This window comes from Furipterus horrens, unplaced genomic scaffold (genome assembly GCF_987537825.1).
Source record: "Furipterus horrens unplaced genomic scaffold, mFurHor1.1.pri manual_scaffold_1, whole genome shotgun sequence".
NCBI lineage: Eukaryota > Metazoa > Chordata > Mammalia > Chiroptera > Furipteridae > Furipterus > Furipterus horrens.
In genome coordinates, this window is record NW_028327171.1 from 192,331,970 (window position 1) to 192,350,503 (window position 18,534).

Consider the following 18,534-nt stretch of genomic DNA (forward strand, 5'->3'; position numbering starts at 1 on the left):
GCATAGTTTGCCAGCCCTTGTTTTAGCCTAAAACTGGAGAAAGTCAATATTGGTCCATAAAGGAGAGAATTTAACAGTTGTGGTTAAGAATATAAAAGATGATTTTAAATCTCAACATTTATATCTTGACTTTTCTGTATATTAGAGCTGTACATTTTTGTGTTTATATTATATTTTCAGACCGTTGATATTCATAAAGAGAAAGTTGCAAGAAGAGAAATTGGTATTTTGACTACCAATAAAAACACTTCAAGGACACATAAAATTATTGCTCCAGCCAACCTTGAACGACCAGTTCGTTATATTAGGAAACCTATTGACTATACAATTCTAGATGATATTGGACATGGAGTAAAGGTAAGTATAATTTTTGTGAAGGTTTTTAAAACAATATCCCAAATTGGAACTAACTCCTTAGAAAATTAAGCTTTTATCTTTCCTTTCCTAGAGAACCAAGTCTTGGCCCAGTTGTGGTTCTGAAGATTCCTTACTACTATAAACTATTTTATCTTTCTTGCTTCTTCTTAGTGCTGTGTTCTCCAGTTTTAAATAGTCATCTTTGAATGAATTGAATTTGCTTAATCATTTATGATAAACCTCACATATAGGATAAATAAGTGTGATATAGTCTTTCTAATCTTTTAATGATTTAATATAACTCATTAAAAAACATTCAATATGTTATTAAAGTATTTATCTTAAAAATTTTTCAGCAAACTTTTGGCATTAGTTTTCAGAAAGAACATAAATAAACAAAATGTACTTTGATTGTCCTAAAATAATTTTAACATTTTGGGTAAGAATAGTGTAGCTGAAAGTAGTATGTGAATTAATATTCCCAATGCTTTTGCATATATAGTCATTGTATTTTTTAGCTCTCTTCTAAAATGTATTCAAGTGCCTTCTATGTATATAAAGTACCATGATCAAAATTTGAGAGGCATATAAATTTTATTTATATTGGTATTTGTACTTAAGGACCTATCTGAAGTTTCAACTAAGTATTTAGTTACTTAAATGTTTGCATCTCATCAATGATTTTAAAGACAATGAAATGACTTATCAAATGTGACTTTGTATGGCGGAGGTGCCGCACACACCCTAGGCTCGGTTGGAAGTTGCTCTGTCCAGCAGAGGCTTCGTGACCATGGCAGAATAAACTTTTACCCAGGACACTTTGTTATGTCTGGGGAAAGGAAGGTGACTGTCTCTCTAGTGGAGACCAGCAGCTAAACCTTCATCCCTCATGTCTTTTATTGAGGAGGATACATACGAGAGATACAAGGCTAAAATTCATAAATCGTCTACTGTATTCAGGTGTTTGACAGTAACAGATAACATACACTAATTCGGGAGTCACACTGACTGATTAGAGTCAAGGTCTATAAAACATTTGGACCAGGTGCAGGGTTCCATGTACTCCCTGCTAAAGATAGCTTACACTACATTGCTGATAAGGAAAGCAGAGCAAGTTTTAAAGCACAATGAGCTTAATGAGCGCTCTTTGATCTAATTGCCACGGCAACCCTCTGAGTGGTTAACAGTCATGTTCCACAAACAGCCTTATGTTGAGACTTAGAGACTAGCGCAGCCAGGATGCTGGCGGCTCGTCATGCTCAGGCCGGGCCTACAATTCCTTAAACCACGAGGAGTGGTTGCCCACAACTTTGAATAAATATATATGCTTCTAAGTGAAACTAGTTTATGCAGTTGATATATAATTCTACCAGAAAATTTAAATTTAAAAAATATCCTACTCTAGTGTGGCCAGAAATCAGTTATATCTAACTTTAATTTAGATTTAGGTGAGTGAAAATGTACAGTGTAAATTTTAAAAATATATGTTTTTCCCTCAGAATTTTGATAATCACTATTATCTGGAATTTGATATTTAATTTTATAGTGATCACCTACATACATTTAGATTACTGTATTAATTAAAGCATGTTAAAATAGGATGTGTAGTTAGATGAGTAATTAATAACTGAAATTTATTCTAACTTGGGAAAACATTTTGAAATTTATTCAAAGCTAGCAACTGCTAATAGAAAATTTGAGGGTTCTGTCAGAATCTAGTGACTAAAAGGCACTGAGAATATGAAACATCATATTTGTGTTTCCCCTCTTATATAATAAAAATAAAGATTCTACACTTTAGTTCTTGTTTAATTCTCAAGTAAAATGTTACTGTTGTGGGAATCTGTAGTCCTTTTCATTGTTTGAACTTTTAGTGTTCAGAAGTCACTGATTTGAAGAAACCTTTAATAGAGTTTTAAGTTTTTGAATAAAACAATGTCATATAATTTCATCAAAAATCTCTTGTTCATGACACATTCTGCTTTAACCACTCTTTCTATGATCTACTGAAACATTATTTTTTAATGCTGAATGCTTAACTTGTTTTTTCTTTGATTTTTCCTTTCTCTTCACATCCTGAAGTTCCAACTAACTTTTCAATGCTTTTTTTCCTTACCTCTTTTATTTGCTCCATTTATGCATTAAGTGGTTGCTTAGATTTAAGGTAAGAGATTCCAGGGCTGGATTTCCATTCTTTGTTCTTATATAGAATATTACATATGGGGAGTGAAGAGATATTTGGCAGTTGGCCTTTTAAAACCAAAGAATAATTCCTCTTTCTACTTATTTATTTTTGTCATGCAACTTTGTGGTGTCTTTATGTTCCATGAGGGCAGTTTTTGTCTGTTCATTGCCCTATCTTGTGTGCCTAGAACAGTGCCTGACTATTCATTAGATGCTTAGTAAATAAATGCTTATTTTGCAGTGTTAATGTATTTCTTGAAGCTAAAATGTAAATTACCCTATCATAAAATGTCATTATGAAATAAAGTGAGTTGGAGTTTGTAAATGTAGAAATTTTGTTATGGATTGGAGAGCCAACTAATGTGCTTTATTTAACCCTCCCCCTGTGTAATAGCCTTTTTATTCTATAAATGGTGTGCTTTATTACATACTTTGTGGCCACTGTGTCATTATCTCTTGACTTTTAATGTAAAGAAATCAAGAAGTGGAAAATATTCATTGTTACAGGTTTTTTTTAAGTTGCAGTATCGTGTATTTTGAAAAATACTTTTCTCAAATTGCAATATAAAATACAGGTTTCATTATAAAATCACTTTAAGAGTTTTTAAGCTAAGAATTATATGCAAAACATCAAAAGTGCATGATAGTTGTTTCACAAAATACAAGTTAAGAATCAGAGAAATACTTCCTTTTGTTTTTTGTATCAGTAACATTTTTATTGTAGTATTTTGGAGGATTAACAGTAAAAGACATTCTGGTATATTCAAGAAGTCTGGCAAATAGTATGTTACAAAATTTTCACCAAACTGAGCCTGCATTTCCTTTTTTTTTTTCCCCTTAGGTAAGTTTTATAATTTCTTTCTAAATGCAGTGCCTTTCTAATACTCAGTTGTTTGCCATGTCTTTGGTGTAGAAAGTGATAACAAGAAGACAGGATAACTGAGATCTGAATTATTAATTAGATACTAACCATGTGGCCACAGAAATTTCTGTGATAGGGAGATGTGACTAGAGGAGCCCAGGCAAAATCCCTTTTTGTGTTATTGATTAGTGTTGGCTCCATGTCCTCAGGTTTGGTGAATGAAGCATATAGAATAGTGAGGGTATTCCTTTTGCATAAAAATAGGTAGCACTAGAGCCAAAACAGTGTGTGGCTACCTTGGCTCTTTTCCTCTAAAGTCTGTATTCATATTTTGGCTATTGATGTGTTAATGTCGAAAGTGAAATACACAGAAGGAAAAACAAAAATGGACCAATTCTTTTCCCTAAAAGTTTCCTCCAAACCCTACTATGATTCCTTCTTGACTATCCTGGATTCAGGATCTCCATGCGGGAGATAGGCCAAAATGAGTGGGAAATCCTTGAGAGGGTCCTTGAAAGAAAGATCTAACAAGGAAACATCACACATGGATAACATTCCTTAACATCTTTGCTCTTTATACCAAATAGCTTCAGTCTTCAGTACAGTGGCCCTATGCAGGGTAGGTGTTTCTACTATACCTGAGTGGAGTTGACAGATGGGAAAGGTACCCTGAGTTTATCCTCAAGATAGAGTGTACCAATGCTCTGTCTTTTCTTTCTTCCTCTTCTTCTTTGTGAATATGGCTGTTTCTCTATAAATTTGTGGTACATTAATAATTTGGAGTGAACCAAAACAAAGTAGAGTGAAAAAAATATTCAACATATAGCAAAATCATTTCTCCTTTTATGCTGGAAAAAAAGATTAGTGGTTTTGCAAGGGTGATTAATGGAATAATGCAATATATTAAGATATAAAATAGAATTAAAGAAAAAAAATCAGGGACTAGTTCAGTAGTTTTTCAGCTGAGCTTCTTGGTGACCTGTGGATTATGTCATGTGCCCTAAAAGCCTCCTGATGTTGGTAGGATTATCTGCTACTTTGATTTCTGCCTCAGCTCTTCTTGAGCTCTGTTTTTGCCCTTGTTGCTGTCTGATTTGATGCCTTTTAGACGGACTCTAAACAAAGTTTGTACTTTACGATCAGACACATGAGAACTGACTCGGAGGAGACCTCCATGCTTAAAAGTTGAATTTTTAACATTTTATACCTGTGTTCTGGTGATGTTTAATGGTTCTTTTCATCTGAAATTTGGGTTGTGTTTTCTTCAGTTGACTGAGGAAAACAAGTTGTAGAGTTTAATTCATAAGACCTTTAAATGCAGTGTGCTGATATTTTTACAACAAAAGGCCTAAAAAAGCCAATGGATAGAATGCCATATTGGAAATGTTTTAAAAGGTATCAGAGGCAATATTAAAATGGAATGCACCTCGAATTGGGCTACCCTTTCCCTACTCTTTATTTTTATAATAAAAAGAGTATTAAGGCTCTGTTATTGATGTATTTGAAATGGATTTGTCTGCTTTTGAAAACAGTTAAGTTGTCATTAATGAAGCTAAGTATAAGTACTTTTTAAGTAAGTGTATTAGTTTAATCAAAAATAATAAAGACTGATAATAAGACCTCCGGTCAAGATGGAGGCGTAGGTAGATATGCTAAGCCTTCTCACTGCAACCATAGAAAGAATTACAACCAGATCTTAAAACTAATAACACCCACACCATTAGAAACTCAAGCTGTATGGAAGTCCGACAACCAAGGGTTTGAAGAAGACACATTCATCCAAACTGGTAGGAGGGGCAGTGGCAACATGGCAGAACAGAAGGTCCCATATTGATGTGTGGTAGATAAAAATTGGGAGGGATACATTGGAATCAAACTATCCCAGCCCCAGGCCAGACCGCACAGCCCAGGGTTCCAGCACTGGGAAGATAAATCCTTGTTACATCTGGCTGTAAATACCAGTGGGGGTTGGGGTGGTGGAAGAATCTGCTGTATTTTTGCTACTTAAAGGGCCTGCGAGGACTTAGAATGTACGCAAACCCACTCTGGGTTTTATGACCAGGACAGTAGCTGGAAGAGCTTAATTTGCATACAGGAAGTGGGTGAAGTGACCAGAAACCGGGTGAGTGCCAAGCAAACCTCCAGAAACCAGGCACTGGCATTATCCTTTGTCCGAGTCCTTCCCCTGTTACTGAGCTACAAAGCAGTGAGGCGAGTTGCCCCAACCTGGCAATTACTTAAGGCTCCGACCCACACAATCTACACATGTGTTTTCTACAATAGGCGGTGCTACTAAGATAAGGAGTAAAAGCTGCTCTACCTAATACACAGAAACAAACACAGGGAGGCTGCCAAATTGAGGAGGCAAAGATTTCTATACCAAATGAAAGAACAGAACAAAACCCCAGAAAAGAACTAAATGAAACAGAGACAGCCAACCTATCAAATGCAGAGTTCAAAACACTGGTTATCAGGATGCTCAGAGAACTCAGTGATTTAAGTTACTCATCCAAACTTCATTAACCAAACACAATCATGTGATGATTCTACAGATATTAAATGCAGCAAGTTTTATTTATAGAAATGTCTACCAGATTTTAATTTATAAATTGTTACTTTATTTTGGGGGCGGGGGGTGTAGATTGAAAGACCTAAAGAAGATACTGCAATTTAAACAAAAACCACCTTACATACCAAAACCTTAAATCAGTTGGAAAGCTGTTTTCAAGTATTTTAGCTATTCCATGTATAGAATAAAATTCTCTTCTACTCTTTTCTATTCCTGATCCTCTTCCTTCCTTTATAGCAAATTGATGTAGTTTAGTGTTTGGTTCACCTACTTCTCCCTCATCACTTGAAGTAACTTTGGGTTTTACGTTGTTTAAGGTTGAGCTTAAAGGACTTTGGCTACTAATTTTAAAAACTCTCTGGTACCATAAATTAAAATTTATAGTTTTAAAAGCTATTGGTTATTTGTCATATTATTCCTAAAATTTTCCCCAAATGTGGATTGATTTTTTAAAAAAAACTTCTGACATTTTCATTTTAAGATATAATCAGTATACCCCTCTGCTTATTTATGAGGGGGAGAGCAAGGATAAGTTAATCTTTATTCTTACTTGATAACCAGTTTGTTTTATATTTATTGTTAAAAAAGCAACGGCAAAAGGGTTACCAATAAATGCTTCACTTTAAAAATGCTGACATTTCAAAGGTATCATTTGTCATTAAAGATTGGTTTATCATCACACACAACTTGTTCACTGGGCTATTCATTTGAAGAATTTTTGTTCCTTGATATCATTATTTCTTACTTATTTAGATGACAAATAGTATTTTAGGATTTAAAAACATTCTATTTAGTTTTGATAGCCTCAGTACTCTATATACAATTTGTTTTATTAAAATTTTATTTTTTAAATTACATACAGAAATAGATTTCATTGGTGTAATGTCTTGAAGTTTCATTTTACAAGTGTAATTTGAATACTGTAGACATTCTTATTACAAAAGTTAAGATCCTTTTTTGAAGTGTTTGACAGTCCAGAATATGAGGGGCTGACAGTAGGGTCAGGTATAAACCTATATGGTGGACATTAACTCTAACCCATTGATAATCTCAGACAATTTGAGATTGCATTTGAATTATATTTGTCAATGAGTTCTCTTAGCTCCTTAAAATATCTAGATTTCTAGGTCTTTCTGTGTAAGTGCTGTCATACTTTTGTGGCATCCATTGTTCTCTTATCACCCAACTTTTCTACACTTGCACTTTCAGTTGGGGACACAGAAGAGTGAGGAGTAAAGCCCAGCTCTGATTTAGAATTATGTGCTTACATTCTTCCTATGACTGAATTAACCTCCATTTTGGGCCTGAATGGATCTAATTCCCATTGGAACTAGGCATTGCCTGTGGTCCCTACCCTACTCAGAATTGAATAGGATATCTCAGCCCTAAGTTGCCAGTTCAGTGTCTAGGAACATGCCTTAACTTCTGGCAGTTTACAGGTAGGTGATTCCTTCATAAGAGAACATTAAAAAAATCTGAATTGTAAGGCCGACCCACTATTTAAATTAAAATTTTATATGTATATCATGCAATTTGACTTTATTTTGTATTGTCTAGTTACAATGGTTCAAAACCATAGTTGCATATTTTATTTGAGAAACAGTTTGTATGATATACTTACCTAAAAAGGAATTGCTTAAGGGCGTCATTGGTTCTGATTAAATTTACTCTTTTAAAACTAAAGTTTTTATAGTTACCCTATTTAATTTCAGTTGAGTGTAGTGTCAGATAGTCTGACCAGTGATCTGTTGGTGTGATGGCCTAATGGCAAATAAAGTCTTTGCATACAAGTTTATAATTATTTGAAAATTTCACGTTAGGAAGAGTCCTTTGAGTACAACTGTAGAATAATAGTAGAGTAGATATTGCATATGGAATGCATGGCCTCTAATAATTCTTCCTATTTAAACCTTCCCCTTTTTTGTTAAATAGCATAACATTATTTTCCCAAAATGACACTTTGTTTCACTGCATACAAGTTGAGTTTTCCTCAAAAATTTTGTAGGTGAGCACCCAGAATATGAAGATGGGTGGACTGCCACGTACAACACCTCCAACTCAGAAACCCCCCAGTCCCCCTATGTCAGGGAAAGGGACACTTGGGTGAGTATGTAACTGAGTAATAATTGGAAACCATTTCATGTAGTGTTGTTGAAAACTAAACACTACATATGTTTAAATTATTTTTTAATATTTGAAAACAGAACATTTTCTTTGTAGGATTGTCTTTTTGTGTGTGATTTTCCCTTTTCCTGGGAAACATTTTTATACTTTAAAAGGATTTTTAGAAATTATATTTCTAATGAATTTTATATTTAAGATAAAATACTAGTCCAAGTTCATGGTTTACTATAAATTGCACTCTTAATTCTTACTTTTATAAAAGTTTTAGTCTGTTGTATTATAGTTGACTATCCTTATTTAGACTTTCTCTGAAGAGCATTGTGAAGGTTACAAAATTCGGTAATTTCATGTTATGAGAATATAGAGCTTTAATTTGGTTCTATAGAAATGGGCTCTGAATTTGACTTTTGGCAGAAATGGTCAATTAATAGAAGGTATTGGCTTTTCTTCTGTAGCATCATAGTATAAAAATTTGGTTTATCGTGGAGATTTGTGAGCAGGTGGACATAATGTACCCCAGAAGTCAGATGACCAAAATTGTGGTCCAGCTCTGCTCTGCTCTGTGGTCTTATATAGTCAGCCTCTTAGCAATTCAGTTTTTTCATCTGTAAAAGGGGGTAATATTTGTCACCTATTAATTTCTCAGGGTCACTACCATGGATTGGATTTTTGAAAGTGTAAAACAAAGACAAAATGCTATAACAACCATTGGCTTTATGATATATGCTTAGAAATTTTTAATTGACAATCTTGTTTTTGGCCCCCTCACCAAAAAAACAAAACAAAACAAACAACAACAACAACAAAAACAACTAATCAAGTGCTGTGGATCAGGACAAGACAAAGATGAGTTGGGATATAAAGGAGGATAATATTGGAAGAGGATTGTTAAAACAGTGGAAAACAATAAAAATGAATTCCAGCCAGGAATAGGATTTTATTTGGGGTGGAAAAAAAAATCTGCTTAGATTAGAGAGGAACAAATCTAGTAGATAAATAAGATTTAAACTTCAGGGTAGAATGTAGATGACATGGTAGGGTATAATTTTTCAGAATCAGATCAAGATGAAGCATTTGCTTTATTTTCCTGTGGCACATCCACAATTTTATTATGTATCGTATGCAACGAATTTTGTTAGATTTTTAAATCAAGATTGTTAGCAAGCTAACCCACTGTAGTCTCTATGAAATAAAATGTTCTTTTACTCTCAGATTTTGAAGATTTACTTATATATCAATATTTGTTTTCCTTGTGTATTAGCAAGGGTTTTGCAGGATCCTTAATCTATCAGTACCACTTGCTGGATGATGGCCATAGCCTGGCCTTTTTGCAGTCTCTCCTAGCCACCATATTTTGTTCTTATGCCCCTTGTTTTTAACCTTATTTTCTTCACTGTATAGTTCTCAATCAGCAAAGGGTTTTTTTCTTGGCTTGAAACAGAACATTTTTGTTGTGTGGGAAAAATTGTCTGGAAAACAGATGTTTAGAAATTAATCAGTTTCTATTTTATAGTTTTTTAATATTTACATCATAATTTCAGAGATGCCAAAACTTCTTTTTAGTATTTTAGGTGCAAGGCCCTGACATTTCTTTTTCTTCCTTTGACCCAATATTTCATCTAGTGCCCCTAATTTATTTTTAATTATTAATGTATATATGTATTCATGCAGGGAGATTTTGAGGATAGTATGGTGAATGGGTTATTGCAAAGTGATCTCATCCAGAATCAGTGACCCATACTTTGAGTAACCCAGGAGAGCAGTATTTAACGAAACCTTGGGAGCTTTGAAGGAGTGAATTACTGAGAAATTCAGTTAAGTGAGCAACATCATTTCAGGAAAAGAAAGCTTTTTAATTTTCACATTTTGAGATCCTAGTTTTTATTCTTTTAAAAACCAGAATCTCATCTATAAAATGTTCATTATTTATCATTGTTGTGAATAACTTGGAAACCATGTGCTATACACCTGAAACTAATACAAAATAATATCGAATGTAAACTAATCGAAAAAATAAAAAATTTAAAAAATATATCTAAATGTTAACACACAAAAAAAGAATTTGGAAACCATATTTCCTTTCTTACTCTTCTCATTCTCTTCCCTTAAGAAGAAATTTGGAGGAGGAAAGGGAGCCCCGTTAATAAAATCCAGTTTGTTTTGAACTTTATAGTTCAGAGTAAATAAAGTCAAAAGACTCACGTAGTCTTTGTCTTTTTTTCCTCCCTTTTAATTGTTGAACTCTGAGGGAGGGTAAAAGGTAAAAGAGACCAAGGTAAAAGTTAAAGGAGGAAATGAGGTGAGAATGGAAAGGGCTGAGATTAAATTGGTTTTTGTGTGTGTGTATGGATATAGTCTAATTTTTCTGTATTGAGTATATAGAAAAGGAAATACAGGGTTATAATTGCTATGATCATCAATGTGGGGGTTGTGGAACCTATCTATGAGTATTTTTGGTTAGGGAGAGAGGGGTGAGGAAGATAATTAGTGCATTCATGGAATGCAGTTGGGAGACTTTGACGTGGTACTAAAATAACTTGAACTCATCCAAAAGAAAAGGAGAGTTTGGGAAACATTGGCTTACCAGGTGGGAGAATCTTTATGCTCAATGAGAATGAATGAACAAAATTGCATTAGCACAGAGAAATGAGGTTGGGGACTAAAAAAATAACAATACTTATCAAAACCCTAATGATGGAGAAATAATGCTTAAGGAAAGCCTGAAATTGGTAGCTGGGTTATGTAAAATCACATTTTTCTATCTCTGAGTGCAAATTGTATTTCACTACTGGCAACTCTTTGAATTCATTGTGCCGAAACTTGCTAATCACACAATACATACGCTCTTCTTTTTGTAGGCGGCACTCCCCCTATCGCACACTGGAGCCAGTGCGTCCCCCAGTGGTACCCAATGATTACGTACCTAGCCCAACCCGTAATATGGCTCCCTCGCAGCAGAGCCCTGTGAGGACAGCTTCTGTGAATCAAAGAAATCGAACTTACAGGTATTTTCTCTCCCTCAGCACAAAATGTGATGGTCATAGTACCATAATTTGTTCAGATAACTTCAGTTAAATCTCTCTCATTTTCCAAGCACTAAGTTCTTTTCCTCACTCTGCTCTCCCAAACCTCATCTGATTCCACCTCTCTCTCCTCCTGTTCTGATGCAGCTTTGAGAAATTAGGAAGTTGGGGGAAAAAAAAAGACATGTTAAAGGACAAACTTCTGTGCAAAATTAATAGTTACAGCTGACCTTAAAAAAACTATGGACCAGATATGGGAAATTTCAAATTGTTTTTTGGTGGAACTTTACAGATGAAAAACTATGTGCAATAAAACATCATTATGGGATAGTGTATCAAGATATTACAAATAAAATTAATCAAATAATTCATTCAGGAAGACTTATTATAAAAGGAATTTCTTCAGACATGCATTCAACTGGAGTAAAAGAAAGTATTGTTATTTTTATGTGTTGAGCCCATCATTTATCATTTATGTTCATAAAATTTTTTCTTCTTTTTTAATTTCTTTGATACAGGCTTCTTAAAGGGTGGTCAAAACAAGTTTCCTGAACTTAGCTTTTTCCCATACTACTAAATTCATATTTGAAGTGGAAGGCTTGAATTATCTTTATTGTAACTCTATTCATTTTGGAAAGTGTTGGGAAATGCTAGAGATCTCTTACTGTATATAATTCTCATGTCTTGGTGGCTCCTATTTCTTCAGCAGCAGTGGGAGTAGTGGAGGAAGCCACCCAAGTAGTCGGAGCAGCAGCCGTGAGAACAGTGGAAGTGGGAGTGTAGGCGTTCCCATTGCTGTTCCTACTCCCTCTCCTCCCAGTGTCTTCCCAGGTAAAACATGGTACTTCCTCTTCACTTGTCCTTTCTGGATTTGAATTCAATTTCTGATTTAATTACAGTGGGCTTTCTTCATAATCAGGGTTTATTTTCCTTTAGGACTCCATAGGTATTGAGAAATCTTTATTATGCATTTGCTATTTTTAACCAAGTAATTTCTAAGTTTATGTTTTTGATGCTGTAGCTCAGCTGATGCCTGGTATGCTGTATGTTTAATTTCAGCTAGTGTTATGACAGTGCATGCCTTGGGACCGAGAGAGGACTCAGTGTGAAAACCATATGTGAGACAAAGGATTGGACAAATGTGTTAAATGTTTAAAAGTGTTAAAAGGCAACTTTAGTTAAGTCAGAGTAGTTTTGACAGTTAAATTTAGTGGACTGTTGGAACTTAATAGTCTCTGAAATGCTACCTACCCTCTTTTCTCTGAAACAGAAAAATGTATTTATTTAATCTGAGAATACCAAAGTTAAAATTTTGTTTTAAAAACATGACACAAAAGACATAGGGATAGAATATTACATATTTAATTTACTTATCCTAATAACAAATAGATAATACATTTTCAAAAATAATTGAAAAGAAAGATTTGTTTTGCTAAATGTTTTTTTGTTTTTTTACCTGAAAGGTATTTATGTCTGGAACATATGCTTATTTTCTGATTTGTGTAATTCAGAATGGGATGCTGTTGTTTCCTAGTGTTTAGTTTTGTGTTCTGTCTCTCTATTTCTCTATCTCTCTATCTGAGAGATAGAAACATCAATTTGTTCTTCTACTTATTTAAGCATTCATTGGTTGATTCTTGTATGACTGGGGATTGAACCTGCAAGACTGGCATATCAGGATGACGCTCTAACCAGCTGAGTACCCAGCCAAGGTTTAGTTTTGTATATTTTTTACAGAATGCTATGCTAAAGATTACAATATAAAGGGAGCACTTTTCTTGCAGAATAGTGGCTTTCAGGTAAAAAAGAATGCTTGTTTTTAATGAATTTAAAAATCTCTACATTATCCTGGCATCTTGAATTATTTGCTGCATACCTAATAATCCCTTAACATAAGCTTGATTCTTTTTTGCTTTTTACCACGCTCCTCTACTCTTTGGTTAGTGTTGAGCACTGAATATCTAACATGAAGTTTTCTAATGCCTTTTCTAGTCCTGCCTAGTGGGATTGCCTTGTTAATGCTGCCTCTCACTCCTCTTTCCCCTCAGCCCCTGCTGGCTCTGCTGGTACTCCTCCCCTTCCTGCTACTTCTGCATCTGCCCCTGCCCCTCTTGCTCCTGCTACTGTCCCTTCCTCCACTGCCCCTGAAGCAGCTGCCGGGGGTGCCCAGACCCTTGCTGATGGCTTCACTTCTCCAACTCCCCCTGTTGTTTCTTCCACTCCCCCTACAGGTGAGTATTGGCTTATTCCTTTGCAGGCAAAATCCAGTCATCTGGCTCTTCTGTTACCTGTAACTCCAGCTTTATGATTTTTGTTTGTTTGTTTGTGCTTTGTGTGTATATATAAATATGAAGAATAATTTACTAACTAGAAAATGACATGTGACCAAAATAAAATATTCTTAGGAAATCAGGGTGAAGTTTCTCATACATTTTTCCATTACAGCAGCACAAATATATGTTGTTTTTTTTTATTGCTTGAATTTCATTTAATAGAAGTTTGTATATTTAGTAAGGCACTGTCTTCTATACAGCTTTGAATAGTTGTCATTAGAAATATTGTTTGTTACAAGTTAAGTTATTCATGAAAATAAAAATATGACTAATTCTAAGGTATATTTTATTGGAAATATTTGATAGAGTTATTTAAAAGTCTCTAAGACTATTATAACAGAACCTGTTGCTTATTATAGCTGCATTGGAAACACATAGACAGTGGACTTTTAAAGAATTTCAGGTTTACTTGTTATTTACATTTGACTGAAATTACAGCTTAAAATCTGTTTTTTGATGGGGAAGGAAAAAAGGGCTCAATTGCTATAACATGTATCTGCAAAGGTAATAGTGATGCTGGTTAGTAAATAAGTTCTTATCTATTATAAAAATGTATATGTTTGGACAAACATCACGTTAGCTTATCGAATACTTCACAGTTTATATATTCAGCTCTGCTGCTATAACCAGGTGTTAAGATGGATTTTGTATGGTGTTTTATGGGATAGCTTCTATTAACAGCACTTTTTAAGAAAAGCTATTATAGTAGAAACAGGGGATAAATGTAAACATGGGCTGTTCTTTGACCTCTGTCCAGCTCTGTTTGGCCAGACTAGTTAAAGGAATTTTGCTATGCTCCTGCATCAGTAAAAAATACATCTTGAAATCGTAGGCCCAGAAAGGACGAATCACCCCCACGTGAGAGCATTTTTATAATTTAATAACATGGGCTGGGTCATAAACATTGAATAAACACTTACTGTATAAGTGGATGATTATAGTTAGTTTTTTTAAAACAAAAAATGGTAGTAAATGCCTCAGTAACAATTTATATCAATATCTTTTTTATACAGTATCTGTGAGTCACATAATTTTTTTTTATTAAGGTACAAATTATGTACAGTAAAATTTACCCTTTTTAATGTGTATTTCTGTGAGTTTTGAATTGTATAAAGTGATGTCACAACAACTACAGTCAAGATGTGTAACAGCCTTAACATCCCCTAACTGCCTCCTTGTGGTCTTTGAAGGCCTCCTGCCTTTCACTCCTAGCCCCTGGCAACCACTTGGTCTGGTTTTAGTCTCTCAAGTTTTACCTCTGTAAGATGATCCGTGCAATTGGAAGCATATGATATATGGCCTTTTGGGTATGGCTTTTTGGCACAATGCATTTGCTATTTGTGTTGTAGCATGTTTTATTATTTTTTGCCTTTTTATTACTGAGTTATTGTTCTGTATGGAGGCACACAGTTGATCCCTTTCCCAGGTGAGGGATATTTGGGACATTTGGATTTCCTGTTTGGGGTGATTATGGCTAATCTGCCATAGACACTTGCACACAGACTTGTATAAGCTTAGGTTTTCATTTCAAATGTGGGTAGTTCATCAATTTTATGTCTTTTGTAGATTGTGCTTTTGGTATCATATTACAAGCTTTTTACCTTGCATATGGTCATGAAGATTCCGTCCTGTTTTCTTCTATAAGTTATTTATTTTAGGTTTTACAATTAGGTCTATGGTAATTAAACTGTAGTTTTGTTTTGGTTTTCAATTAAATGCAAAGTCAATGCCTTATTAATGATATGAGTAGTCTCTTTGTCTCTGTTACGTACTGTCTATGAATCACTGAGTACTTACTACATGTGATATTTTAAACTGGATCTAACTATATAAAATTCACAGTGCTGTTAATTATCAGATGTTTTTAACTTGATGGTCCTAGGTTTGTTTTAGTTTGTTACAGAGTAATTACTAAAATGCCAGTAATTTATTTGTATCTGGCAACTTGTCGTTTTTTAAATCCTCACCCAAGGATTTGTTGATTTTATAGAGAGGGGAAGGGAGGGAGACACAGGGAGAGAAACATTGATACAAGAAACATCGATCAGTTGTGTTCTGCATGTGCTCTGACGAGGAACCAAACCTGAAACCCAGGCATGTGTCCTGACCAGGAATCGAATCTGAGACCCCTCGGTCTGTGGGAGTACACTGCAGCCAGCTGAGCCACACCAGCCAGGGCTGGATCTGGTGTGACAAGATATACCTTTTAAGTAGTTTGTGTTTTTATATATTTTTAATCACGGTTACAGTGAGTTGACAGTGGATTATGTTTAAACTTTAATACTTAAGATTTATATATAATGAATTGATTTTTAGGTTTTGATATTGTCACGTGTAAGAAAGTTAAATGGTATAGGAGATCTTGAGTACTTTTATAGCATTCTTTATATGACACAAGGTTTGATAAGTTTATGGAGTTCCTGAAGATGAATTTTAGTCATGCAAAAACCATTTTACAATCATGGATAACTTGAAAAATGTTGTGTTTTTTCTTTTCTTTTCTCTTCTCACCTTCCCTTCCTTCCTCCCTTGCCCATTCTCATTTCCTTTTCCCTCCTTCTTTCTCTTCACCTTATCCTCTCTTTCCCTCCTCCTTTCTTCCCCTGATACTTTTCTTTCCTCCTCCTCTCTCTCTCACTTCCCTCTCCCCTTCCCATCCCTCTCTTCCTCTCTTGCCTGCTGGAGTGTTCTCTTGGGTGCTTTAGTGCTTTGTTTGTCTGTAACAGTAGGCCTCCAGCTGAATGATTTTCAGTGGGAGTGGAGTTAAGATAAAATTTAGGAACTGGATTGCATTAGGAAACTGGGTAGTTAGGAAATAGTGTCTTTAGTTGGCATTAGTTATTGAAGTACTCTCAGAGATCAAAATACAGTGAAATTGCTGATACACATGTACAGGTCCAGGGAGGATATTAAAAATAAGATGTATTTTTTAAAGATTTTATTTATTTTGAGAGAGAGGGAGGGAGAGAGAAAGGGAGAGAAGCATCAATGTGTGGTTGCCTCTCACACACCCTCAACTGGGGGACCTGGCCTGCAACCCAGGCATGTGCCCTGACTGGGAATTGAACTGGCGGCCCTTTGGTTCACAGGCCGACGCTCAGTCCATTGAGCCACACCAGTCAGGGCAGGAAAAAAAAAAAAAAAAGATATTTTGATTCACTTTTGTTGTCTTAGCTTTTTTCATAATTGTAAATTTTTTTAAACTCTTATTTTAAGACAAAATAATCTGGTTTTAGAGATGGATATCTTTGATCCAATAAAGATGTGTTTGATTTCATTATCTCACTTGACATTTTGCTGGAAATATTTTGTTTTTCTTTTTAATTGCTTTGCTACCTTACATATATTATTATTAGTAGTATTAACTTGGAATAAGAATGTGTGTCAAACATTTTTTTTTCTCTCCTAAATGTCATTCTTACCTTGCTTAGTTTAATTTTTAGTGTGTAGTGAAATTGGGAGGGGCGTTGGAGCAGAGGAAGTGAGCCATAAATTTTAATTAATTGTGATGATTTGGAAATCCTATCAAATTATTAACTTAATAAAATCTTAATATTAATTAGTAATCTATTTAGGTATAGGTTTTCCAGACCTAATCATGAAACTATTTTCCTGCTTTTGCACTTTTGATATAATGTCAGCTGAGCAGTAATTGTCACCTTGCATTATGTTTGTCAGATAACTAATAAAATTAGCTAACATTGTAATTTTTCATAATCTTATTAAGATTAAGGCATTGTACCTAAAGTATTTCATTGTCTGAGATAATTTTCTTTTAACGGCAGCTTTATGTTCTTTTCCTTTTCCAGGTCATCCTGTTCAGTTCTACAGCATGAATAGACCTGCCTCTCGCCATACTCCCCCAACAGTAGGGGGCTCATTGCCCTACAGACGCCCTCCTTCTATAACTTCACAAACAAGCCTTCAGAATCAGATGAATGGAGGACCTTTTTATAGCCAGAATCCAGGTTAGATACTCTTACATCTTATAGAATGTACTTGGTTAATATCCTTTAGTTACAGAAGGAAAAAAAAACTTTAAATACAAATGATTACCACATGATAGGTGGTCAGTACTATTTTTTGTTTGAATAAATGGAAGAATGAATACAAGGGTACTAATACTGTATTTTCCAGTTCTATTTCTTTTTTAAAAATATAAATATATGGTTTTCTTATAAAGTTATAGAACATAATTTTCTTGAACAGATTCTTTTTGAGTATGCTAGTGATTATTTGCTTTTAAAAATAATATAGTGTGGTAAAAAAAAATTTTTTCTTTCTATTTAGTCAAATATCCTTGCTCTATGAGTAGCAAATTATAAAAATTGAGTGCATATGGACAGTTTATAAGTGGCAAAGTAAAAGGGACATTTTTGAAGCTGCTTTGTGTTAGGGACTTTTACTGTCTTATTCAATTCTCATACCAAACCTATGATGGGAAAACTGGGAGTTGGACAGATTGATTCAGATATAACATCATCTTTCAGTTGCATCATGCACATCGAAAATTTAATATGGCACATATTTAATATTACATATAATAATTTTTGCTTCTCCAGAAAGAGTAAGAGAAAAATCAGACTTCATGACCTGTAGACATGGCATGTTGACTTACTGTGTTTCTCTGGATTTTTGTCAAGAGGCCAGTAAGTTTGTATGTGATCACCTCTAATTTAGGGGATAGCACATTTACCTTTGATATACCCTAAATTTTATAGAGTTGGAATCTGTATACTATGGCTACTACCTTTTGGTGAACCCTTGATTTATTCTTTGGAGTTGTGCAGAAGAAATTTGAACCCTTTTCTTAAACACAGTTTAAAGAATGCTTTTATATTTATTATCTCATTTGATTCTTATATGATCATTTTCATCTGTGTTTTACCAGTGAGGAAACTGAAACTGAGGTGAAGGTTAAGTTAGGATTTGAACTTAGGTTATCTGATTCCATGTTCTTTCTATGCTACTTACCTTCAGATTTTTTAAAAAAATCTTTCTTTTACCTTCTCATGTGTTCTCTTTTATCAGGAGGAGGATGTCTGCACTATAGTGTAAAGTGCACGAGAGCCTGAGACTTCG

The 18,534-nt window shown here is 34.5% G+C and overlaps 1 protein-coding gene across 35 annotated transcripts in view; it reads left to right on the forward strand.

Moving 5' to 3' along the window:
• The window catches only part of ABI2 (abl interactor 2), a 102,370-nt gene that overhangs the window by 59,316 nt on the left and 24,520 nt on the right, over positions 1-18,534 (forward strand). For 4 of the 35 annotated variants that reach the window (XM_090282792.1, XM_090282708.1, XM_090282705.1 and 1 more), the window contains exons 3-9: positions 181-357; positions 2,504-2,521; positions 7,978-8,075; positions 10,955-11,101; positions 11,826-11,950; positions 13,168-13,350; positions 17,262-17,420. In XM_090282792.1, coding sequence (XP_090138918.1) covers positions 181-357; positions 2,504-2,521; positions 7,978-8,075; positions 10,955-11,101; positions 11,826-11,950; positions 13,168-13,350; positions 17,262-17,420 — 907 coding nt within the window. The remainder of the gene's footprint in view (positions 1-180; positions 358-2,503; positions 2,522-7,977; positions 8,076-10,954; positions 11,102-11,825; positions 11,951-13,167; positions 13,351-17,261; positions 17,421-18,534) is intronic. The other 31 variants (XM_090282813.1, XM_090282822.1, XM_090282725.1 and 28 more) reach the window with 13 other exon arrangements.